This window comes from Molossus molossus, unplaced genomic scaffold, assembly GCF_014108415.1.
Source record: "Molossus molossus isolate mMolMol1 unplaced genomic scaffold, mMolMol1.p scaffold_m16_p_20, whole genome shotgun sequence".
Lineage (NCBI taxonomy): Eukaryota > Metazoa > Chordata > Mammalia > Chiroptera > Molossidae > Molossus > Molossus molossus.
The window spans coordinates 519,284-546,194 of NW_023425356.1; the positions used below are offsets into that span (position 1 = coordinate 519,284).

General features: G+C 41.2%; 1 protein-coding gene across 2 annotated transcripts; it reads left to right on the forward strand.

The window, feature by feature from the left end:
- Positions 1–278: 278 nt before the first annotated feature.
- On the forward strand, positions 279–25,724 carry ZNF184 (zinc finger protein 184). Of its 2 annotated transcripts, none has more exons than XM_036272318.1 (6): positions 279–421; positions 927–1,069; positions 6,924–6,991; positions 19,068–19,194; positions 19,562–19,657; positions 23,300–25,724. In XM_036272318.1, exons 2-6 carry the CDS (start codon positions 1,063–1,065, stop codon positions 25,258–25,260), a joined length of 2,259 nt encoding a protein of 752 aa, XP_036128211.1. In that variant the 5' UTR covers positions 279–421; positions 927–1,062; the 3' UTR covers positions 25,261–25,724. The 2 variants fall into 2 exon arrangements, with proteins under 2 accessions (XP_036128211.1, XP_036128212.1); XM_036272319.1 differs by having other exon boundaries at positions 279–395.
- The last annotated feature ends 1,187 nt before the right edge of the window (positions 25,725–26,911 follow it).

Consider the following 26,911-nt stretch of genomic DNA (forward strand, 5'->3'; position numbering starts at 1 on the left):
CGTTCGCTTGCTTTTTAAAATTATGTGTGAAAACGTGTATTTCTTACGATGTCTGGTCACACACCTCTAACGCACACCCCCACCTGAGAGATTCAGGAGCCAAGGTCTCTCAGGTAGACCTACCAGGCCCGAGCGACATGGTCTTATGCGGTCGCGGAGGCCTGTGGGAAATGGAGTTCAGCGCGTGGAGTATTCTGGGAATCGTAGTCCTACGTATCCACTCGCGTTTTAACACTCCAGCGAGCGGGGGGCGGATCTCTCTCCTCGCGACCGGAAGTGGCCGTTGCAGCCACTATAGGCAGGAGGAGAGGTTGGCGCTCGGCAAGTCCAGCGGCTCTGGCTCCTTTCCCTAGTTTGGTGATATCCCGGCGCTTCCGGACCCGCGATCGGAACGGGTGGGTCGCAGTGGAGGGAAGCCCAGGTATCACCATGGCAACCGCCAGCCCTCCGGTCGCGTGACGTCACCCTCCTCACTCTACTGGCAACGGCCTCTGCGGGAGGGAGGTGGGGAGTCCTGGAAGGGGGCGCCCCGCGCCGCCAGTTCCGCCCTGACCCCTTGGACGGCTTTGTTCTTTTGTTCCGCTCTGGGAGGAAGGACGGGAACTGGGGCCCGCCCCGTTGGGCCACCTTCCAGCTTTCCGCCCCCGCAACAGGTGTGCGTTCCCGGATCCGAGTCTGCCAGCGTGCACGGAGGTAACGGGCAGACCCGTGGGCACTTCTGGCCAGATTCTAGGGGGAAGGCACCAGGGGTTTTCTTAATCCTGGGCTGAACCTGCGTACTCGAGCTCCTCTGTTCTCGGTCCGCCGGGAGAGCTCTTGGTGCTCTCCCGGCACTTCTCTTTTCCAAGGACCTCTTTCTTGGCCACTGCGCAAAACTCTGAGGTTTGATTGTGACGCATGCTGCTGACCCATCCTGTGTCTTTTAGGCCGGCCATCCTCCGCGTGTGTTGAAGTTCAGAGCCCTTGCTGGGCGTCTAAGCCCCAGACGGAGGACCCAGCTGGAGGGACACTGCTTGGGAAACCCTGGTCACCAGGTTCCAGAGAACGGGATGAGCTCCTGAGATGGAAGGTAGTGGGGACGACGAGGGGGGAGAGCACTGTGATGTAGGCACAAAGAACAGTCATAACTTGAAGATCAAGTACTTGTCAACTGGAAGAGGTGGAAGGACGAAGAGAGACAGAATTAGAGAGACTTGGAGGGAGAGTTAACTCTTCCTGTTGTTGGGATTGGGGAATGATAAGGAGCAATGATTCAGAATGTCCGTGATCCTCACATTACTGAGATTTATTAAATATCAGAATGATAATCTTGCAGTCAGAAAAATATCTTGGTAATCATCCATTCAATGCAAGAATCAGTTTTTATTTTTTTATATTATTATTTTTTTTTTTATCCTCACCCGAGGACATTTTTCCATTTTTTGTTCAGGTAGAGTGGGAGGGAGAGAGAGAGAGAAACATCGATGTGAAAGGAACACGAGTGGCTGCCACCCGACCAGGGCCCGGGACAAACTGCAACCAGGTACGTGCCCAGCGGGAACCGAACCGGGGTCTCTCTGGACCGCAGGCTGACGCTCTAACTGCTTAGCCAAACCGGCCAGGGCAAGAATCAGTTTTTAAAATATCACTGGGAGATGGCCATCCTTAAGCCAATGCCTTAACAAGTATGGCCATTAAACTCTCCATTTTGTATTCAGACTTTTCCCTTGTGACTCTTTCTTTTTTTTAGTTGCTCATATTAGACAGAAATGCCTGTTCTGCATTACTCTTAGTTCTTGAGGTCCCCAAAAGCAAAATTGTTCTCTTCTCTGAAAACTCTACTGCATGACAGCATGCTTCTTAAAAACTAAACATAGTTCAGTGGATGTACTTTGAAAAATACCAAAAAATATGATGTACTCCTTCTTTCAGTTTGGATTATATGTCTGCTGTTTAGTATCAGATTGTATTTGCTTTAAAAAAAATTAGCAGTATTATGATGTAAACCCTAGATCTTTTTTTAATCCTCACCCCAGGATATTTTCCCATTTATCTTCAGACAGACTGGGGGGGGGGGGGGAATCATATGATCTACTGGTTGCCTCCCACACAACCCCAACCAGGACCTGGAGGAACCACAACCTGAGGTACATACCCTTGACCTTGACCAGAATCAAGAGGAGACTCTCTGGTCCCTGGGACAAACTGGGCAGGGGGACCCTAGATCTTTTTGTACATAAATAACGGTGAACTAGATTCATGCCATCTTTGTGTAATAGAATTGTTTTTTATCTTTAATGTCAGTACTTTACATTTGATTGTTCAGTACTTTGGCCTGCAGCTTGTCAAAACAGTTTAAAAATCTTAATTTAGTTATTCATTATTTTAACTGTCTTTTCCAACTTGATGTAACTAGCATATGTAGTGAGTATTCCTTCTATTTCTTCCTACATGTCATAGAACAGGTCAGGATAAGGAAAGAGCTCTGTGACATGTCCCTTTAGATATTCCTCTGCATTGTCACTGTCTTTACATTGTTTAGGTATGGCTATGCAGTCAGATTTGGTTTAACCTAACTATTACTATACAGTCTTTTTTCTTGCATTTCATTAATATCATTAGAAGTCAACATTATTTATGAATGTTGAGTTATACCTTATATTTGCCTCAATTCTTTTTGTCTCAATTATTTCTAAAGGGTACAAAGGATCTGTTTTATTTCTTAGAACAGTATGTGTATCTAGAGTTATCTCAAAACATAAATATTTCATTAAAAAATCAACCGTCTCATTATATTACTAATGAACAACTGGACAATGTACTAAAAATAACTCCATATACAATAGCATCCAGAATATGAAACAGGAACATATCTAACAAAAATGCTCAAGATCTGCACACTGAAAACTACAAAACATTGTTGAGAAAAATTTTTTTCCAGCTTTATGGAGATGTAATTGACCCATAATATTGTGTAGGTTAAAGTAGTCTAACAGGATGATTTGATACACCTATATATCGAAAAATAATTACAATAAGATTAATTAACACATCTGTCACTTCACATATTTGCCTTTTGTCTGTGTATATGTGTATGGTGAGAACATTTAAGATTTACTCTCTTAGCAACTTGATACAACGTATAGTCACCATGTTGTACATTAGATCTCCAGAAATAATTTATAACTGGAAATTTGTACCCTTTGACCAACATCTCCCCATTTCCCCTATACCCTCCCCACCAACCTTGGAAACAACTATCTACTCTTTGTTTCTGTATTCAGCTATTTTAGAGTCCACATGTGAGATCTTGCAGTATTTGGCTTTCTGTCTTATTTAATTACACATAATGCCTTCAAGGTCTATCAGTGTGGCAAATGACAGGATTTTCTTCTATTTTATGGGTGAAATATTCCACATTATGTGTATGTGTGTGTATATAAATGTTGGTGGGAATGTAAATTGGTATACCCACCGTGGAAAATAATATGGAAGTTCCTCAAGAAATTAAAAATAGAACTACCATCTGATCCAGCAATCCCACTTCTGAATATTTATTCAAAGGGAATGAAATTACTTATCTCAGAAAGATGTCTGCACCTTCAGTTCACTGCAGCATTACTTACAATAATCAAGACATGGAAGCAACCCAAGTACCCATCAATGGATGAATGATTAAGAAAATGTGATATATATTTTCCATTTACATTCACACCAAAAGTATACAATGGTTCCCTTTTCTCCACATCCTCACCAACACTTATATCTTGCCTTTTGATAATATTCTAACAGGTCTGAGTTCATATTTATTGTGACTTTAATTTTCATTTCCCTGGTAATTAGTGATGTTAAATACCTTTTCATGTACCTATTGGCCATTGTTTTTCTTCTTTGGAAAAATGTCTGTTCAGGTACCCTGTGCATTTTTAATGTTTTTTTTTCTTTATTGATTTTTAGAGAGAGGGAGGAAGAGGGAGAGAGAGAGAGAAACATCGATGAGAAAGAACATCGATTGGCCGCCTCCTGCATGCCCTGACTGGGAATTGAACTAGCGACCTCTTGGCACATGGATTGATGCTCAACCACTGAGCCACATTTTTAAAGTAGTTTACAGTATTTGTATATATGCTATTGAGTTGTATGAATTCCTTATATATTTTGGATATTAACCTTCTTATCAGATATATGATTTGCAAATACTTTCTCCCATAGCTTCCCTTTTCATTTTGTTGATGATTTCTTTTGCTGTGCAGATGCTTTCAGTTTGATGTAGATGCACTTGTTGATTTTTGCTTTTGTTGCTTGTACTTTTTGTCATATAGAAAAAATCATTGCAAAGACCAAGGTCAAGGAACTTTTTTGCTAGGAGTTTAAGAGTTTCAGGTCTTAGTTTTTAATTCATTTCAAGTCAACTTTCATGACTGGTATAAAATAGTGGTTCAGTTTCAGTCTTCTGCATCCAGTCTTCCTAATACTATTTATTGAAGAGACTATCTTTTCTTTTTTCTTAATTTTTTAATTGATTTTAGAAAGAAAGGAAAGGATAGAGAGAGATGGAAACATCAATGAAAGAGAACATTGATTGGCTGCCTCCTGCATGCCCCCCACCGGGGATTGGGCCCACAACCTGGGCATGTGCCCTGACTGGGAATCGAACTGATGACCTCTTGATGCAAGGGTCGATGCTCAACCACTGAACTACACTGGCCGGGCAAAGAGACTATCTTTTTCCCACTGTGTATTCTTGGCTCTCTTGTCAAATGTTAGTGGACCATATTTATAAAAGTGCCATGTTGTTTTGATTAGGATAGTTCTGTAATATAGTTTGCAATTAGGAAGTGTGATGCCTTCAGGTTTTTTTTTTTTTTCAGGATTGCTTTGATATTTCGAGGGCTTTTATGATTCTATATGAATTTTAGGATTTTTTTTCTTTTTTTGTGAAAAATGCTATTGGAATTTTGATAGGGATTACATTGTATCTATAGCTGGCTTTGAGTAGTATAGACATTTCAATATACATTGTTCTGATCCACGAGCATAGGATATCTTTTTTTTAAAGATTTTTAAAAAATTGATTTTTAGAGAAAGAAAGGGAGAGAGAGAGAAAAATATCAAAGTGAGAGTAAGACTTCCACCAGCTGCCTCCTACACTCCCCCCAACTGGAGATATAACCAGAAACCCATGCCTGTGCCCCAGTCTGACCCGGAATCCAACTGACAACCTTTCAGTACAGGGGACAACACTCAGTCAGCTGAGCCACACTGGCCAGAGCAGTACAGGATATCTTAAAATTTATTTGTATTTTCATTTTCCTTCCTCATTGTCATATAGTTTTTAGTGTACAGATCTTTCACCACCTTGGTTAAATTTGTTCCTAAGCATTTTATTGTTTTTTTATGGTATTCTACATGGGATTGTTTTATTTATTTTGCAGATATTTCTGTGTTAGTGTATAGAAACACTATACACTAAAGTTTTATTCTGAAACTTTATCAAATTTGTGGATTAATTCTAAGTTTATTTTTTGGTAGAGTCCTTAGGATTTTCTATATATGTCATCTGAAAACAGAGACAGTTATACTTCTTCCATTCTAATTTGGATGCCTTTTATTTATTTTTCTGACCTCTGGCTAGGAATTTCAGTACTGTGATGAATAGATGATGAGAGTGGACACCCTCCTCTTGTTTCTGATCTTAGAGGAAAAGATTTTGACCATTCATCATTGAGTATATTAGCTTTGGGCTTGTCATATATGGTTTGTTATGTTGAGGTACAGTCCTTTTACACCTATTTGTTGAGAAATGTTATAAAGAAAGGATGTTGAATTTTATCAAATGTTTTTCCTGCATCCATCGAGATGGTCATGTGAGCTTGATCTTTCATTTTGTTAATGTAGTCTATCACATTTATTGGTTTGGGTATTTTGAACCATTCTTGCATCCCAGGAATAACTCCTACTTGATCATGATGTAAGATTCATGTAATGTGCTGTTGAATTCAGCTAGCTGATATTTTGTTGAGAATTTTTACATATGTGTTCATCAGGGATATTGGTCTGTAATTTTCTTTCCTTTTAGTGTTCAAATCTGGCTTGGCATCATGGTAATGCTGGCTTTGTAAAGGGTGTGGAAGTGTTCCCTCCTCCCGTTTTCTGGAAGAGTTTGAGGATTGGTATTAATTTTTGCAATGTTTTGTAGAGTTCACCAGAGAAACCGTCTGCTCCTGGGCTTGTCTTTGTTGGAGGATTTGATTACTGATTCAGTCTCCTTAATCCTTATTGGTCTGTTCAGATTTTCTGTTTATTCATGATTCAGTCTCAGTAGGTTGTATGTCTCTAGGAATTTATTCATTTCTTCTAGGTTATCCAGTTTGCTGATATATGACTGTTCAATTGTAATCTACTTAATTTCTCTATATTCTTGCCAGCAGTTTTATTGACCATGTCCATTTTGTTTTAGACATCCCTGTAGGTAGTATAAGTAGTATATATCACTGTGATATTTAATTTGCATTAGTAGCAAAGTTTCAAAAGGCCTGTGAAAACTTTTGGAAAGTAGTCTGATTATTCATATTTCTTATGTAACATAAGAGAGAGCAGAAACATTTTGCCTCACTTAATAGGAACATAGATTGAGCTGTATGATCCATATGACTATAAGTATCAAGAGACAAAATTGGAAATTTAAAACAATGATTTACCTTCTCAATCTAGCAATGAAGGTATCAGGGTCCTAGTCAGAAATTATCTTAATTATTTTTTGCAGTCTATGACTTAAAGTAAAAGGAACAGCTTCTGTTATTTTCAAAAGCAGAGTCCTAACCACTATACAATCATGGCTCCTGTTATTTCCAAATAGAAAAATCAGTGGATTTTACAGATTGCTGGGAGCAGCTTTGTTGAGTTAACCATCGATTCACTACGGTTTCTTCTTCCTCCCCTAGATCCATCCTCTCCATTATCTGCCCTTCTCCAAGGGGGACATTCTCTACTATCATCAGCCAGTTTTCAGGTAAGGTGGGATTTCCTGAAATTCCATTTCAGCCCTTAGAGTGGGACCATATATTCTTTTTTTTAACTTATATTTATTGTTGAATGTATTACAGATGTTCCCCACTTTTTTCCCCACTGATCCCCTATTCCTCATTCCTGCCCCACTCCTGCCTTCCCCACACTATTGTCTATGTCCATTGGTTATGCATATATACATGTGAGTTTTTTTGGTTTATCTCTTCCTGCCTTCTTTCCCTCCTTCCCTTTGAGGTTCCTCAGTCCAGCAACCAATTTATACTTCTTAATCCCTTCACCTTTTTCATTCATTCCCCCAACCCCCCACCTATCAGGCAGCCAACAAAAAGTTCTCTGTATCTGTGAGTTTGTTTCTATTCTGCTTGTTCATTTTGTTTGTAGATTCAGTTGTTGAAAGATAGGTATTTATTGCCATTTCATTGTTCTTTTTTTTTTTTATCCTCACCCGAGGACATTTTTCCATTTTTTGTTCAGGTAGAGTGGGAGGGAGAGAGAGGAACAGAGAGAGAGAGAAACATCGATGAAGTGGCTGCCACCCGCACAACCGACCAGGGCCGGGGACCAACTGCAACCGAGGTACGCGCCCTCAGCGGGAACCGAACCCGGGTCTCTCAGGACCGCAGGCCGACGCTCTAACCGCTGAACCAAACCGGCCAGGGCTCGTTGTTCATATTTTTTATCTTCTTCAAGAAGAGTCTTCAACATTTCATATAATACTGGTTTGGTGTGATGAACTCCCTTAGCTTTTTCTTGTCTGGGAAACTTTTTTTTTAATCCTCACCTGAGGACATTTTTTCTTTATCCTCTCCCAAGAACATTTTTCTATTTTTTGTTCAGAGTGGGAGGGAGAGAGAGGAAGAGAGAGAGAAATATTGACATGAAAGGGACACATCGAGTGGCTGCCTCCCACACAACCCAACCAGGGCCGGGGACAAACTGCAACCCAGGTACGTGCCCTTAGCACTGAACCCAGGCCTCTCTGGACTGCAGGCCGATGCTCTAACCGCTGAGCCAACCCAGCCAGGGCTTGTCTGGGAAACTCTTTATATGTCCGTCTATTTTAAATGACAGCTTTGCAAAATAGAGTCATCTTGGTTGTAGGTTGTTGCTTTTCATCACTCCCTTCTGGCCTGCAAAGTTTCTTTTGAGAAATTGGTTGACAGTCTTATGGGAGCTCCCTTGTAGGTAACTAACTGCTTTTCTCTTGCTGCTTTTAAGATTTTCTCTTTGTCTTGAACCTTTTGCATTTTGATGATGATGTATCTTGGTGTGCACCTCTTTGGGTTCATCTTGTTTGGGACTCTCTGTGCTTCCTGGACTTGTATGTCTGCTTCCTTCACCAAGTTAGGGACATTTTTGTCATTGTTGTTTCAAATAGATTTTCAATTTCTTGCTCTCTTTCTTCTGCACCCCCATGATGTGAATGTTTGTACGCTTGAAGTTGTCCCAGCGGCTCCTACACTATCCTTATTTTTTTTTGGATTCTTTGTTCTGATTGGGTGTTTTTTGCTTTCTTATATGCCAAATTGATGGTTTGTTTCTTAGCTTCACCTATTCTATTATTGATTCCCTCTAAATTATTCTTTATTTTAGTTAGTGCACCCTTAACTTCTGACTGGTTCTTTTTTATGCTCTTGAGGCTCTCACTAAGTTCCTTGACATTCTCACTAAGTTCTTTGAAATTCTCACCAAATTCATTGAGCATCCTTATAATCAGTGTTTTGAACTCTGCATCTGTTAGATTGCTTATTTCTGTGTCGTTTAGTTCTTTTCCTAGAGTGTTGTTCTGTTCTTTCATTTGGGACATGTTTCTTTGTCTCCTCATTTTGGCTGCTTCCCTGTATTAGTTTCTATGTATTTGGTAGAGTTGCTATGTCTCCTAGGCTTCCTAGGGTGGCCTATTGTATTAGGTGTCCTGTAGAGTCCAGTGGCACAGCCTCCCTGATCACCCCAGCTGGGCCCACGAGGTGCACCCCTAGTGTGGACTATACCCCCTTCTTTAGTAATTGAGTCTTGATTGCTGTTGGCACGTCAATGGAAGGGATTTACTCAGGCTGATCAGCTTCAAGGACTGCCTGTGCCCAATGACCACTGACCTCTGACTCCCATGGAGGATTTGCTGTGCAGGCCCACCACACAGAGCAAGACTTACTTCAGCAGGGCTCTGGTACCCACCGAGTCCACTCATTGAGTGTGTCACTTGTGGAGGTGGTTGGATGGTGGTGCTTTGAGGTGGTCTGAAGCTGTCCACTGGGTGTGCTAGCTCGGGGGCAAGGTCAGCCACTGCCTGTATTCTATCTGGGGCCACCAGGCATAAGCTACAAAGCGATCTGCAGATGGCTGCTGCTTGTGCTGGGCTTGGAAGTGCCCAGGCAAAGCCATGCTGTGAATCAAGGCTGGCTGCTTCTAGTGCCAGGCCTGGGGCCAGTTAGCTAGAGGTATAGAGCTTGCTGAGACCAGATGCTGTTTGTTTAAGAGATTTTAGGAAAATATGAAGCAGGATCCAAGATAGGCCGATCCTATAGTAAAGCCACTATAAACAGCTTGGGTGGGCCTGAAAGTTGGGTGGGGCAGGGCCTCAGGAATTCACCAGGGTGGGGCAAACAGTGTGAGCCAGGTTGTTGGAGTCCAAGATATGGTGCCCGTCTGCCGCCCCAGGGAAGGGCTCACAAAGGAACAACGGCCTCCACCAGCACATCTGCCCCTCCAGCTCTCGCCCCAATGCCAAACAACTCAGTTCTTGTTGGTATGTCTCTGGTGCCTTTCAAGCTGCCTCCCTATGCAGGAGACTGGAGGGAGTGGGTCCAAGTAAGTGTGTGTGCGGGCCCTTTAAGAAGTGCTGCGTGGGACTCCAGTAGCCTCAGCCTCCCTCAGCCTCAGTTCCCGCTGATTTTACAACTAAAAGTGATGGGGATTCTCTTCCTGGTACTGGAACCCTGAGCTGGGGTGCCTGATATGGGATGGGGATCCCTTGCTCCTCAGGGAGGACTTTCCCAGACAGGTAACCTGCAAAATTTTTATGTTCCACATGTGGGTATGGGACAAGCCCATCCATGCCTCCGCCCCTCCTGCCAGTCTCGTTGAGGCTTCTTCGAGATTGCACCCAGTGGACAGCTTCAGACCATGTTGAAGCACCATCATTCAACTCGATTTCAGGTGGTTCTGAATCATGGTTGTTCTGCAGTTTAGTTATAATTTTGATGTGGGAGGAGGCAAGCACAGTGTTTACCTACATGCCTTCTTGACCAGAAATCCGGGACCATATATCTTTTGCTGTAGGGTATGTTTATCCAAAAACCAATGTTGTAATTTCATTCTGGGCTCCCATGTGACGTTGTTCCTAGTTCTGCCTCTCCAGCCTAACAAATGCATTCACTACTTACCCCTTGCTTAGTAGCTTGGTATAGTTCAGTGTGGCAGGTAAATATTTAAAAAGTTAAATGAGCCCTGGCCGGTTTGGCTCAGCGGTTAGAGTGTTGGCCTGTGGTCTGTAGACACCTGGGTTTGGTTCCCGCTAAGGGAATGTACCTCAGTTGCAGTTTGTCCCTGGCCCTGGTTGGGTCATGTGGGTGGCAATCACTTGATGTGTCCCTTTCACGTTGATGTTTCTCTCTCTGTCTCCCTCCCACTCTATCTGAACAAAAAATGGAAAAATGTCCTCGGGTGAGGATTAAAAAAAAAAATGTTTAAATGAGTGCTGTGGAAAATACAGAATGAAAAAAATGTAGTCTGAAGGGGTTAGGAGAGTTTCATGGAGGATGTGGGATTTTCAGTACCTCTCAAAGGATGGATATTTGGATAAGTAAGGTGGAGAGGATTGGGGTAGATTCTGGGTACGGAAAAAGATTATGAGCAAAAGTAAAAAATTTGGAGGAGTGATTTGTTTTGGCAAATGGTAAACAAATGGTTGAAAAAGGTTGGGAAATGAAAGGTCTTGAATGTCTAGATGAGAAGTTAAAGGCTTTATTCTATAGGCCATTTGTGAACCATTAATTTTTTTCCCAGTCTTCACCTAAGTATCTATGTCTTTTTATTTATTTTAGAGAGAGAGGAAAGAGAGACACATTGATGTGAGAGAAGCATTGATTGGTTGCCTTGCATATGTGCCCCAACCAGAGACAGAACCCACAACCTGGTTATGTGCCCTGACTGGGAATCGAGCCCCCAATCTTTTGTTTTACCGGTCAGCACCCCAACCAAATGAGCCACAGTGGCCAGGGTAGTAATTGTTTTTGAGGAGGAAAGTGACATGTTACTGTTTCAGAAAAAAACAATAACTGTATGTGAACTTAGGACAAAAAAAAAGGTTAACCGTTGTTCCATATGGTATAATCAGCGCAAGCCCCTCTTTAATCAGGATCCTTCTTTCTGGCTGTTTCCTCCTACTTATGTCCTGTCTCACAGCCTAGTCATATGGTCCCAGTTCTTCCCACTATCAGCTCAAGTACTTCTGGTAGCAGTTTATTTTTCTATTGAGGGATGCCTTGACAACAAATTGTACATATTTAAAGTGTATGACCTAATACGTTTTGACATATCTACACGTATGTAACCAAGATAATGAACATATCCACAGAGAATATACTTTGAATCATTTTGAATATATTGAGAGTTATTCTTTTGCCCAGAATATGAACTACCTTAGTAAATGATCAGTGAGCACTTGAAAAGAATGTATGTTTGCTGCCATTGAGTGGAATGCTCTATTGTTGCTGTAATTAATTACCACAATCTAAGTGCCTCAAAATAACACATTTATGATCTCAGAGTTTAGAGATCAGAATGGGCTGCATTCCTCTGAAGGCTTTAGGGCAGAATCTGTGCTCTTGCCTTTTTCAACTTTAGAGGCTTCCTGTGTTCCTTGGTTTGTGTCTCCTTCCTCTGCCTTCAGGGTTATCAGTGTGGCATCTTCAGTTCTCTAACTCTGACTTGTCTTCTCCACATTCATGCTCTCTGTTCTAACCTTCTTGCCTTCCTCTTGTAAGGACTCTGATCATTTTGGATCTACACATATAACCCAGGATCATTTCCTTTTCTGAGTCCTTAACTGATTACATCTGTAAAATCTCTTACCATATTAGGTAACAGTTTCACAGGTTTCAAGGATTAGGATGTGGGCACATTTGGGAGGGTGTTTATACTGTATACCACTAATGTCAGTTTGGTTAAGTTTGTTGATAGTATTGATTAAGTGCTTTATATACTTATTGATTTTCTGTCTCCTATTTTTATCAACTATTGTGATAGGGATATTAAAATTTTGGCCATTATTTGGATTTGCCTGTTTTTCCTTGTAATTCTATCAGTTTTTGCTTCATATATTTTGAAGCTGTTATTGGGTACATAAACATTTAGACTGTTATATCCTCTTAACCAGTTGACCCCTTGTCATTGAGAAATGACCATTTTGGTTTTTTCTCTGGACAGCAGGCCGATGCTCTAACCGCTGAGCCAAACTGGCCAGGGCTATTTTGTTTTTTTTTAATCCTCACCTGCGGATATTTTTCCATTGATTTTTTGTTTTTGTTTTTTTTTTGAGCTAGAGTTGGAGGGAGGGAGGGAGACATCAATTGGCTGCCTCCCGCACAACCCTGACTGGGGTGGAGATCAAACCCACAACCAAGGTACATGCTCTTGACCAGGAATCGAACCCCCAGCTGTTTGGTCCAGGTTGATGTTCTAACCTGTAAGCCATGCCAGTGAGGGTGAGAAATGACCTTTTTGTACCTGGTAAATAGTATTTGCCTTGAAATTTACTTTGATATTTGATTAGTGTCAGTATGGTATATCTCATTCCATCCTTTTGCTTTTAAATTACTTGTGTCTTTATATTTAAAATACTTACAGGGAAAATGTAGTTGGGTTTTGCTTTTTATTATTCCAATCTGGCAGTCTCTGCCTTTTAATGTGATTTTGTATTTAATGTGAAACATTTACATTTAATGTGGTTTTTTAATTTTATTTATTTTTAGAGAGAGATAGGGAGAGGGAGAGATAGAAACATCGATGAGAGAGAACATTGATTTGCCGCCTCCTGCATGCCCTTCACTGGGGTTTGGCCCACAACCTGGGCACGTGCCCTGACTGGGAATCGAACCAGCAACCTCTTGATGCATGGGTCGATGCTCAACCACTGAGCCACACTAGCCAGGCGAATGTGGTTATTGATGTGGGAAGTTCAAGTATTATAATATTGCTATTTGTTTTCTATTTATAGTGGCTTTATTCCCTTTGCCTTTATTTTTACCTTCTTTTGGATTGAATATTTTTTGTGATTCAATTATATGACATTCACTGAGTTTTTAGCCACGACCCTTTGTTATTTTAATCATTGCTTTAGATATACATATTTATTGCCATTTACCTTCTAATGGTATACCACTTCATGAATATTACAATAACTTTACAATAGTATGTGTCCATTTCTCCCCTGCTATTGTTTCCATATATTTCACCTATACACTTGTCATAAATCCCACAATACTTTCTTTTTGTTTTAGCAGTCAGATATCTTTTAAAGGGATTTAAGTAATAAGGAAAAAAATTGTATACATTTATCCATTTGGATACTATTTCTGGTGTTCTTTATCCTTTATGTACATCAGTGATTCACAAATGGGGGTGATTTTTGCCTCCAGGGGACAGTTTTGATCGTCATGACTTGGTGTGAGGAGTGACACTAGCATGCGCGGGGCATGGTGCCAGCGGTGCTGCCGCAGTGCGCGGGAGCCTCGCAGGCGACTTGACAGTTATCTAGTCTGGAATATCAATAGTACCAAGGTTGAGAAACCTAGTTTAGATCCTTATTTTCATTTAGTATCATTTTTCTTCTACCTAAAGGACTTCCTTAAGATTTCTTATAGTGCATTCTGCTGGTAATGAATTCTTTTAATTTTTTTATGTCTGGAAAAGTCTTTTGCTTTTGCTTTTCAATTCTACTTTGACAGTTTTCTTTTCAGTGATGTTGCTCCATTGTTCTTGCTGCCATGATTTCCAACAAGAAAATGTCATTTCTATCTTTGGCCTTTATATTTATGTCTTTTCTCTTTGGATGCTTTTAAGATTTTCTCTGTCACTAGATTGAGCTGCAGTATTGATTAGATGGACCTTGGTGTAGTTTTCCTTGTGCTTCCAGTTGGAATTTCTTGGATCTGTGGGTTTATAATTTTCAACTAGTTTCAAAAGCAAAGAACTATTATTTCTTCAAATGTTTTTCTGCTCCTCTTTCGTGTTGTCCCAGGGATGCCAATTGCACATATATTGAGCCACTGGAAGTCCCGTAGCTTCTTGATACTTATCTCTTAAAAATATATTTTTCCTACCCTGCCCAATTTGGCTCAGCAGTTAGAATGTTGGAACTGGACTGAAGAGGCGCAGGATTGATTCCCAGTCCAGGGTGTCTACCTTGGTTGCAGGTTCAATCCCCGGCCCTGGTTGGGGTCATGTGGAAGACAACCAATGATGTTTCTCTCTCTCTCTTTCTCCCTCCCACTCTATCTAAAACTAATCATTGGAAAAATATCCTTGGGTGAGGATTAAAAAAAATTTTTTTCCTATGTGTTTCATTTTTTATAGATTCTATTTCTGTCTTCGAATGTGTTTACATTTTTTTTCTTTATTGATTTTAGAGAGCGAGGAAGGGAGAGGGAGAGAGAAATAGAAACATCGATGAGAGAGAACATTGATTGGCCACCTCCTGCATGCCCCCCAACTGGGGATTGGACCCACAACCTGGGCATGTGGTCTGACTGGGAATAGAACAGGCAACCTCTTAGTGCATGGGTCGACACTCAACCAGTAAGCCACACTGGCCGGGAGAATTTGTTAATTTTTTCTTCTTCAATGCCTAATCTGTGAATATTACCTAGTGTATTTTTCATCTCAGAACTGTAAGGTAGCCAGGCGCCACCGGTGGGAGGTGGAAAGAAACCGAAGAGCCAAACAGCCGAATAAGCAGAAATCAGGCTTTATTGGGTACACTCCGGGCGGGTTCACAGACTCCGGGAGTCGAGTCCTAGAAGCCGCGCCCGATGCTGGGGTTTGTGATTTTTATATCTGCGCCTATGGCAGCGGGAACTTGTTGTTAGGGTTAGGTCCTGCGGGGCTACGCATGGGAGCCCCTGGAATGTGAGTCTATTGTCCCGGGGCAAACAGTTCCTGGACTAGGACAGGAGAATGGGACAGGAGTTGATCTATGAGTTCAGGGCAAACAGTTCCTGAAACAGGTGGGAGTCTAAGTTGGGTAAGTGAGGTGATGGCTGAACAGTTCGCCTGGCTCCAGTTCCCAGGCTATCAGACAGGAACATTCCCATTTTCAGCTCTGTAAGTTCCCTATCAGTTTTTTTTTAATGTCTCCCCTTAACTTTTTGAACATATGGTACATAATTATAACAACTTTTAATTTTTGTATCTGATTATTCTAGTATCTGTGTGAGTTCTGGGTTGGGTTAAATTGATAGATTTTCCCCCTTCATTATAGGTTGTATTTTCATGCTTTTCTGCATGCCTGATAATCTTTGAATGCCAGATACTGTGAATTTTACTTTATTGGGTTCTGCATACTTGTGTATTTCTACAAAATATTCTCAATCCTTTTTCCAGGATGCAGTTGATACCTGGAACAGTATGTTTCTTTCAGATCTTGCTATTAATATTTGTTAGGAGAATCCAGAACAGCATTTAACCTAATGCCATTCCCCAAAGTGAGGCAGTTCTACCTAATACCTAATGAATTATGAAGTTTTCCAGAGTGACTAATGGGAACACTCTTTTTCCAGCCCTTTTGGAGCACTAGTACTGTTCCTTGAATCCTTTTGGATGATTCTCTCCCTGCCTCCGACAGTCCCATCCACACATGCTGACTGGCACTACGCTAAGTACTGGCATGGGAACCTCTTACGTTCTCCTGTTTCTTTCCGTGTAGCTGTCTCCTCTCCAGTACTCTGCTTTGTGAATTCTAGCCGTCTTGATTTCCTCACTCTCAGTATTATCTCTTCAGTTCAGGGAATCTGAACTGGGTTCCCACTCCCTGCACCACAGCCTGGAAACTCAAGGCAGTAAACCAGAGCAACCATAGGGATAGGGCTGATCGCATTGGTTTCCTAATTCTTGGGAATCACTCTTCTTTGTTATCTGAGATTCAGTGTCTTGGAAACTACTGCTCCATATATTTTGTCAGGAATTTTATTTGTTATTTTATGCAGGAAGGTAAATCCAATCCTTGTTAATCCCATCTTAGCCACAACTTGATCCTTTAGAGGTTTGCTTTTGAAGTCTAAGCTTCGTTGGGGCTGATTTAATATAGCCTTGCATGAGAAATGTCTCTACCCAGGGAAGCGTGCTTGAGTTTTGGAGTCCAGAGCTCTTAAAGGGAACTGATCACATTGGAACATGCCAGCTGTGGTGCAGACCCCAAACTAGGCACCATTGTGCGTCGTAAGTCTTCACGTGTACTTAAACAGTGCTGCTGTCTGGTAACACTGTGCCCTGGTGCTCCAGCACACAATAACATCGCTGGATGGTGACTGAGCATTAATTTTTGAGGGCTTTTTCAAGGTTCAGAAACACGGATCCAAGTTCCCCTGGAGATCAGCAAGGATTGAGAGACCCAACTTGCTGCTTTAACTCTTTCCTCACAGGCTAAACTTGCCCTGCTACTAACATGTACGTGAGCTGTTTGTGGGAGCTGACTCCACACACCTCTTCTTGACTCGGGTCAGTTATGGCAAATTGGTAACTTGATGTTGCCTGTGGAGATTATATTTGCAGCAGAGTTTTGGAGCTCTTCCTCTCCGGTGTCTATCCAACAAGTCCCCTGCCTCAGTCATCCTGAGCTGCCACTCTTGTTTCCTCAGCTCAGTCAGACTGCTGAGCTTTGCTGAGCTCCACCTCCCTACACTGCAGCCTGGGGAGTGCCTCTGGGCAGAAGCCAAGGGACTGTGGGGCACACATGATCGTTTCCCTTCTCTCAGGGAGCATTGTTCTGTCCTGTCCGCTGTTCGAAGGATAAAGACACTGTTTCAGATATATTGTTGTTTTCTAGTTGTTTACATTGGGAGAGCTAGTCCTGTTGCTCTGTCGTGATTAGAAGCAAAAGTCCCAATAATTTATTTATATATTTTAAAACAAAATTAACTCACCCAGTTTCAAACATGTAGTAAATTAAGTAGGAAGTTCCCCTGCATTGCATCCAAGTCCCATTACACAATTCCACTGATACTATTTCTTGAAGTTTTTCTCTGTGCATTTACATATAAACTTTCCTATTCACAAGAATAAAAATGCGGTCATACCATGTATACTGTTCCTAATATATGTACAGATACTTTATATAAAATAATGTCTACATAAAGTGCTTTATGGTGGACATAACCATAAATTCTTTTTTATTAAATCCTCAGCCAAGTATATTTTTTCATTTACCTTCAGATGGAGTGGGAGAGGGAGAGAGAGAGAGAGAGAGAAAGAAACATTGATTGGTTGCCTCCAGCACTGCAACCCAGGTTCGTGCCTTTGACCGGAATTGAACCTGTGACTCTTTGGTCCTGGGGCCGCTGCTCTAACTGCTGAACCAAACCGGCCAGGGCCATAAGTTCTGTAAACACTATCTGATTAATGGACATTTAAGTTTGCTTTTTGTCCCTCCACACAATATTACGGGGACACTTGCATATATGTCTTTTGCACACTGAAGTGTTTCTGAAGATTGAACTCCTGCAAGAGATAAAACTGGATTGAATGATAGATGTTTAAAGTTCCCATAAATCCTGTCCCATTGCCCCTCAGATAGATTGCATTAGGGTTCTGTTCCCACCACAGTAATTTTGAGCATGTTTGGTCATGTTAGCCAATCCAATATCTCAGCGTTTTACTATATTTTTAGGGGAATAGAGAATCTTTTCATGGTTTATTAGCAGTGTCTTCAGTGAACTGCCTCTTTGGTAAATTGTTACTGTTGTGGGTTGTTCATCTTTCTTGCTAATTACTCGTAGGAACTCAGAACATTGCCTTTTGTTTATGGATTCGTATAGAAGTTTTACATTTTTATGTGGTTATATTGATCAATCTCTCTTTGTCTTATAATTTTGCCTTCCACCTTTGAAGCTTATAGAACTATTTTGTCTTTTATTCTATTTTATTTTTGCTTTTCCTTTAAAAGTTAATCTCTAATCCAGGAGATTATTATTGTATATGCTATGAAGGAATTCATCTTAATTTTTTTTCAAATACACAGTCATTTGTTATGAAACTATTTAGTTATAATTTAGCCTTTTAAAACTAATTTGAGCCTGGCCTGTGTGGCTCAGTGGTTGAGCATCAACCCATGTACCAGGAGGTCTCTGGTTCAATTCCTGGTCAGGGCACATGCCCAAGTTGTGGGCCAAATCCCCAGCAGGGGGCATGCAGGAGGCAGCCAGTTGATGTTCTCTCTCATCAATGTTTCCATCTCTTTCTCTCTCTCCCTTCCTTTTTCTCTAAAATCAATAAAAAGAAAAAAAATTTAAAAATAAAACTAACTTGAAAGTTGTTTAATCTTATTCAATTCCTATACATATGGGTCTGTTTAGGGACTCTTTATTTTATTTCACTGAGTTCTATTCCATACTAGGCCACTCTGTTTTAATTTAACTTTATCTTTTGGTATACTTTGGTATATCTCTTGCTATATTTGAAATGTGTTAGGTAAGTCTTCTCCCCAAATTCTCTTAAATACATTGTTGGTTACTTTTTCACACTGTGGATAGTAAAACATATTGATGTCATTAGGTTTACTATTAGTGCTTGACATACCTTGGACCACAGAGATGGTAATGATGAATAACAACAACAGCCATCACTGACTGGGCACCTGTTATGTGCCAGACCTAAATTAGGCCTTTCTTGTCTTATGGTAATCTTATTAATCAGGTTCTGTTTTCATATTCATTTTACATAGGAGGAAATACCAGAATCATTTTTCAGATAGCCCATGGTTTGCCTTCCTGTGTCAGTATTGCTGACTTCACTCCTTTCCTAGGTAAATGCTTTATGGCCAAGCGGAAATGTGTTTGGTATTTCAGGAATCAGTGACCTTCAAGGATGTGGTAGTGGACTTCACCCAGGAAGAATGGAAACAGCTGGATTCTGTGCAGAGAGATTTATTCAGGGATGTGACATTGGAAAATTATACACACCTAGTCTCTATAGGTAAGGATAATGTCTCTGAGTTAATATCTGGGGGTATAAAGGAGGAAAAGTGTTTTCTTGTGCTTTGGTGAGTTCTGCCTTTACGTTAAGGAACCAAGGGTTCCTAAATTTTGAAAGGCTTTGAAAAGGTTTCTCTCTCTCTAGCAAGTAGGATAGACTAATAATTTTTCTGAATCCAGATCAGTTCCCAGATTATACTCTGCCGGGGGTTTATAACAGTGAAGCTCGATATACTGGCTATTCATTCCTATCAGATCCGTCCTGCATGTTCGTTCCCACAAAGACGAAGTGGTGGAACTGAATTCTGACGGCACTTTTCCCTTACTGCAGACAGGTACCTGTCTCTTTTTTCCTTCCTCATGAGCAGGACTCCAAGTTTCCAAACCTGATGTGATCTCCCAGTTAGAGCAAGGGACAGAGCCATGGATCGTGGAGCCCAGCATACCCATGAGTGGCTCTGGAGGTAAGTAATGGGTCCTGGAGATGAGCGTCATTAACTCAAACCACCAGCTTGACAGGAGGTTCTCATGTCTGAAAGGTGGACGCACTTGCTTCTTGTGGAGAAATGGGATGCCACCTGGACTCCCTTAGGCTTTGTCAAAATACTGTCTTGACTTACTCTGTTTTTATACTCCTTTCAGGGAAGGTATCCTTACTGCCTTTTTTTAAAGAAGCCCCCCCCCCCTAACCTGGACTCTGGACTGTCTTTCCCACCTCCTTTGGAAACCTTAACTCATTATGATCACCTCAGTTTTTAGCCCTTACAGTTTTCTTTTGAGGTCTACAAGCTCTATCATTAGTACCTTTGGTAACCTAAATTTCCAAGTACTTTCATTCAACATGGCTAATCTAGTTGGCTGCCATCTAGTCTGCCTCCCTGCTTTCCCAACCAAGCTCTGTAACATAATTACATACCTTTCTTAATCTCAGTGTGTAGCTTCTGATCCTATCACTTTACCAGACTATCCTTGACATTATAAATACTTTCTTGTAAATCATTAATTCCTAAACTGCACAGAGAGACCTCCTCAAGGACCAAATCCTGGGAAATGTGCAAAGTTAGTCTAAGTAAGGGAGAACAGTCCAGAGTGAATGAGTGGGGTTCTTTTTTATGGAGGAAAAAAATAGCATGCATGGTCAAATTTGGAAAGTGCTGATTAGCTTAAATTTTATCAAGTTACTTACTAGAGGACCATTCAGAGATTTTTAAAATATGCAGTTGGGGCCCTGGCCGGTTTGGCTCAGCGGCCTGCGGTCCTGAGAGACCCGGGTTCGGTTCCCGCTAAGGGCACGTACCTCGGTTGCAGTTTGTTCCCGGCCCTGGTTGGTCGTGAGGGTGGCAGCCACTCGATGTGTTCCTTTCACATCGATGTTTCTCTCTCTCTCTCTGTTCCTCTCTCTCCCTCCCACTCTACCTGAACAAAAAATGGAAAAATGTCCTCAGGTGAGGATTAAAAAAAAAAAAAAAAAGAAAATATGCAGTTGGGAATTTGAATTTTCAACAGGGTTACTTGAATATAACATGTATCCTCCCCCAATCATGAATTCTTTTCCACATTGCACCTTTATAACCTTTTTCTTAGAATATGGTTTCATGGAATGCAACTTAGAAAACTAATACTGTTTTTTAAAGAATAGTTTATTGATTTTTAGAGAGAGAGGAGAAGAGAGGGAGAAAGAGAAACATCAGTGTGAGAGCACAGCATGAATTGGCTGCCTCCCGCACAACTCCAGTAGGGATCGAGCCCGCAACCTGGGCATGTGCCCTGACCGGGAATTGAATTGGTGCCCTCCTGGTGCAGGGTACAACCCACCGAGCCACACTGGCGAGGGCAAACACAGCCTTTTTTTCTTAACTGAACCTGCCAGCATTGCCTGCCCTGCTTTATTTACTTATCTTTCTCTTCTTGGGACAAGCCCCCTAAGAGTAGAAAGTAGAGTAGAATGGTGTAATTTTGCTTCCTTATTTTATGTACTTTTCTTTTTGTTTCTTCTATTGTCTTCTTTGCTGATAAACTGCCTTTTTTCATTAGTATATTTTACTGATCCTGTTACCCACACGCTTACATCTGTTCTTTGCTCACATACATTCCTATGGCTTCAGTTATTTTTTTCCTTTCTTTTTCTTTTATCCTCACCCAAGGAGATTTTTTCATTTTTGTTCAGATAGAGTGGGAGGGAGAGAAACATCGACGTGAAAGGGACATATCGAGTGGCTACTTCCTGCACAACCCCAACCGGGGCTGGGGACAAACTGCAACCTAAGTACGTGCCCTTAGCGGGAACTGAACCCGGGTCTGTCTGGACTGCGGGCCGACGCTCTAGCCACTGAACCATACTGGCCAGGGCTTTTCCTTTCTTTTTTAAGCTGATATTTCCTAACCTATATTTGAATGTCTTGGTCGGTCATTCTGCTACTTTTGGTGCCAACCACCCCCCTCCCAATACCACTCTAATCTCTATTTCTGTTTCTAATTCTCAGAATACCTAGAGTCACACTGTTGTCCTCTCCACCTCCATAAATTTTTTTCTCCTACCATGTACAACTTTCTAATTTTTAGCAGTGATGTGACTGTTACTTCAGTGTTCCAGGCTAAAATCCATGCCGCCATAGCCAGGTCTTTCTTGTTTATTCTGTCTTGAAATCAGAGTTCTTGGATCTTGTGTTGGTGTTCATGGTGAGAAATCTCAGTGCAGACTGCCTCCTCTCAGTCCCTGTGTGTCTCCTCGTAGCCATTTCTCTGTTGCTCTATGAATTAACTATCTCCTTCCCTGGCTGGTGTGCTCAGTGTTTAGAGCATTGGCCCTCACACTGGAGGGTCACAAGTTTGATTCCAGTCAAGGGCACATGGCTGGGATGCAGGTTCGATCCCCAGTCCTGGTCAGAGTGTGTGCAGAGGCAACCAATGTGTCTCTCTCACATCAATGTGTTTCTCTCTCTCTCTCTCTCTCTCTCTCTCTCTCTCCCCCCTTCCCCTTCTCTCTCCCTTCCACTCTCTCTAAAAGCAGTGGAAAACATATCTTCACCCGGCTGATATGGTTCAGTGGTTGAGCATCAATCTGTGCATCAAGAGGTCACCGGTTCAATTCCAATCAGGTCACATGCTCAGGTTGTGTGCCAGATCCCCAGTGGGGGGCATGCAGGAGGCAGTCAGTTGATGTTCTCATGATGTTTCTGTTTTTTTCTTCCTCTTCCTCTTCTCTCTCTAAAATCAATAAAGAAAAAAATTATTTATTTATTTATTTATTTTTTTTATCCTCACTCGAGGACATTTTTCGATTTTTTGTTCAGATAGAGTGGGAGGGAGAGAGGGAGAGAGAGAGAGAAACATCGATGTGAAGGAACACATCGAGTGGCTGCCACCCGCACAACCAACCAGGGCCAGGGACAAACTGAAACTGAGGTACATGCCCTTAGCGGGAACCGAACCCGGGTCTCTCTGTACCACAGGTCGACGCTCCAACCGCTGAGCCAAACCGGCCAGGGCAGAAAAAAAATTTTTTAAACAAAACAAAACATATCCTCCAGTGAGAATTAACCAAAAAAAATTTTTTTTTAACTATCTCTTTAAATGCAGTTCCCTTACTGGTTCTCAGAGATGGTCTATAAAACTGATTTGGACATTCTCTTACGGTTTTTATCTTTCATTTACTTATCATTCTCCTTAGCTCCTTCCAAATTTCTCCTCAAATAATGGTCTATTTTTTTAATTTTTTTTTAATCCTCACCCGAGGACATTTTTCCATTTTTTGTTCAGATAGAGTGGGAGGGAGAGAGAGGAAGAGAGAGAAACATCAATATGAAAGGCACACATCGAGTGGTTGCCACCCGCACGACCAACCAGGGCCGGGGACAAACTGCAACTGAGGTACGTGCCCTTAGCGGGAACCGAACCCGGGTCTCTCTAGACCGCAGGCCGATGCTCCAACCGCTGAGCCAAACTGACCAGGGCTTGGTCTGTTTTTTTAAATCCTCAGAATTTTCTGTAGCCTTTATGTTTAATGTAATTAGGTCATTCCCACAATAGCAGTTTACTTACTGTTTGTTTTGTTGTTGTCGTTACCCCTCTATTCAGAGAATACTGGCATTATTCTTTTCTTTCAGACTGGGAAGTAAGACCAGGAAATAGCATTTCAGTTCCAGAGCTGGACGTTTCTGAAGAAGAGCCATTTCCAGAGGCAGTAGTAGAAAAATACAAACGTGATGACTCTCGGAGTTCTAACTCCTCAGAAACATGGATGTCTAAAGAAAGTCCAGAGAGGCAGCAGGCAAACAAACAGACATTGACAAGGGAAGTAAAAATAATTGAGAAAACAATACCCACTTTGGAGAGAAACCTTGTAAATCATGACTTTGTAAAAAGCATCAATATTAGCTCAAACCTAGTAATACAACAGGATATGTCCCCAGAAGAGACTGCTACTAAAACAAGCATCAAACAGAATTTAAAACCAGTTAAAAAAGAGAAAACTTGTAAGTGTAGTGAATGTGGGAAAGCTTTTAGTTATTGTTCAGCACTTATTCGCCATCAGAGAACACACACTGGAGAAAAACCCTACAAATGTAATGAGTGTGAGAAAGCCTTCAGTAGGAGTGAAAACCTTATAAACCATCAAAGAATTCATACTGGAGATAAACCATATAAATGTGATCAGTGTGGAAAGGGCTTCATTGAGGGGCCATCTCTTACTCAACATCAAAGAATTCACACTGGTGAAAAGCCCTATAAATGTGATGAGTGTGGGAAAGCCTTTAGTCAGAGGACCCATCTTGTACAGCATCAGAGAATTCATACTGGTGAGAAACCCTATACTTGTAATGAATGTGGAAAAGCCTTTAGCCAGAGAGGCCACTTTATGGAACATCAGAAAATTCATACAGGAGAAAAACCATTTAAATGTGATGAATGTGATAAAACTTTCACAAGGAGCACTCACCTTACTCAACATCAAAAAATTCATACTGGAGAGAAAACCTATAAATGTAATGAATGTGGGAAGGCCTTCAATGGGCCCTCAACATTTATCCGTCATCATATGATCCACACAGGTGAAAAACCCTATGAATGCAATGAATGTGGGAAAGCCTTCAGTCAGCACTCAAACCTCACTCAACATCAGAAAACGCACACTGGGGAGAAACCTTATGATTGTGCTGAATGTGGGAAATCCTTTAGTTACTGGTCATCCCTAGCTCAACATCTGAAAATTCATACTGGAGAAAAGCCTTATAAATGCAATGAATGTGGGAAGGCCTTCAGTTACTGCTCATCCCTTACTCAGCACCGCAGAATTCACACCAGAGAAAAGCCCTTTGAGTGCAGTGAATGTGGGAAGGCTTTCAGTTACCTTTCAAACCTTAATCAACATCAGAAGACTCATACCCAAGAGAAGGCTTACGAATGTAAGGAATGTGGGAAAGCCTTCATTCGGAGTTCTTCTCTTGCTAAACACGAAAGAATTCATACTGGTGAGAAACCCTATCAGTGTCATGAATGTGGGAAAACCTTCAGTTATGGCTCATCACTTATTCAGCATAGGAAAATACATACTGGAGAAAGGCCTTACAAGTGTAATGAATGTGGGAGAGCCTTCAACCAGAACATACACCTTACACAACATAAGAGAATTCACACAGGGGTAAAGCCTTATGAGTGTGGCGAGTGTGGCAAAGCCTTTCGACATTGTTCATCTCTTGCTCAACATCAAAAAACTCACACAGAAGAAAAGCCCTACCAGTGTAATAAATGTGAAAAGGCTTTTAGCCAGAGCTCCCATCTTACTCAGCATCAAAGAATTCACACTGGAGAGAAGCCGTATAAGTGTAATGAATGTGACAAAGCCTTCAGCCGGAGCACTCACCTGACTGAGCATCAGAATACTCACACTGGGGAGAAGCCGTACAACTGTAATGAATGCAGGAAGACTTTCAGCCAGAGCACTTACCTCATTCAGCATCAGAGAGTTCATTCCGGAGAGAAGCCTTTTGGATGTAATGATTGTGGGAAAGCCTTCAGATATCGTTCTGCCCTCAACAAACATCAGAGGCTGCACCCTGGCATATGACTGGTCCAGGAGCATCATAAATGTAGGGGATGCATTTAACTCTACTTTGTCCTTTTAAGTACTGAACAACCAGAATGGATTGAGAAATGGCCTAAATCATTTTAACTTTACACTGTCCTATGGAATAGAAAGTGCACTGGGCTGAAGTAATCAATTTTATTAAGCAACTTTGTAACACTGGAAAATTCAACTGTTTCAAACTTCACTTTCCTCTGTGAAATGAGGGATTTGGAAAAAATGATTTCAAAGGTTTGGAGGTTTATATTCAGGCCATTCATAATGTACTCTTGAATAGGATTACTACACATCAGATTTTGCTGTGTTGCATTTAGAATATATTTATGCATGTTTTGCCAATAGAAAACATTTACGCTTCAGTAATTAGACTAGAGATCTATTATGCTCCTGTTTTAATGCATTTAAGTTGTTCAAGTAACTGGTTCCTAATAAAAAGAATTATAAAAGATCCTCACAGTAATTCGGTAGCAAATAATGGCTTCACTCAGAAGAGCTGAACTTTCCTATTTTCTCTTCTTGTATGTTTTAACTTCCTAGTTGATTACAAATACAGCGTAAACCAGTGTTATTTGACCCTAGTTTCATAGTGGAATCACTTTGGGAACTATAACACTTTATTGCGAAGATCCACCTCCAAAGTAATTTAATTGACCTAAGGGTAGAACCCAGGCATCAGAGTGTGTGTGTGTGTGTGTGTGTGTGTAAACTAATTGTGTTTCATCTGTAAAATAACAAATATCCAAGGAATTAATTTTGTTAGGTATGATAGTGGCATATGTAATAAATAGTTTATGGTTTTTAGAAATGCATAATGAAAGTCTAGGGATGAAATTACATGATATCTGTTTCATTTAAAATATCTCAGCAGCCCTGGCTGGTTTGGCTAAGCAGTTGGAGCAGTGTCCCACAGACCAAAGGGTCATGGATTCGATTCCCTGTCAAAGGCACATACCTGGGTTGCAGGTTTGATCCCTGGCCCCAGTTAGGGTTGTGCGGGAGGCAATCAATTGATGTTTCTCTTTGACATAGATGTTTTTCCCTTTCCATCCCTCCTTCTGTCTCTCCCACTCTATCTAAAAATCAATGGAATAATATCCTTTAGTGAGGATTAACAACAAAAAAGTAAAATATTTCAGCAAACGAATAAAAAGAAAAAAACTAATAGAGCAAATGTGGCAAAATTTTAATAATTGTTGAATCCTGGCAACTGGCATATGGGAGTTCAATTTACTGTTCTCTAATTTGGCATGTTTTGAATTTGTAATTTTAATAAGTGAACATTATGTTTTATCAATTTAATTAGAGAACAGTTTAAAATAGATTTGACTGGTGTTATGATTTTTGAGATTAAAATAATGTCAAAACAATTATACATATGTATTTTTTAAATCCTCACCCTAGGATACGTTTCCATTGATTTTCAGATAGAGTGGGAGGGAGAGAGAGAGAAACATCAATGTGAAAGAGAATTGGTTGCCTCCTGCAGGACCCCAACCAGGGCCAGGGATCAAACTACAACCGAGGTACGTGCCCTTGACCAGAATCAAACCTGTGACTCTTCAGTCCACGGGCCCGTGCTCTAACAGTGGAGCCACACCGGCCAGGGCATAATTATGTATTTTAAAGTTCCATA

Excerpts from the sequence above, each read along its gene's own strand:
- ZNF184 (XM_036272318.1), top strand. Across the intron at positions 6,992-19,067 it reads TATCATCAGCCAGTTTTCAG|GAATCAGTGACCTTCAAGGA; the intron begins GTAAGGTGGGAT and ends TTGGTATTTCAG. Across the intron at positions 19,658-23,299 it reads ACCCATGAGTGGCTCTGGAG|ACTGGGAAGTAAGACCAGGA; the intron begins GTAAGTAATGGG and ends CTTTTCTTTCAG.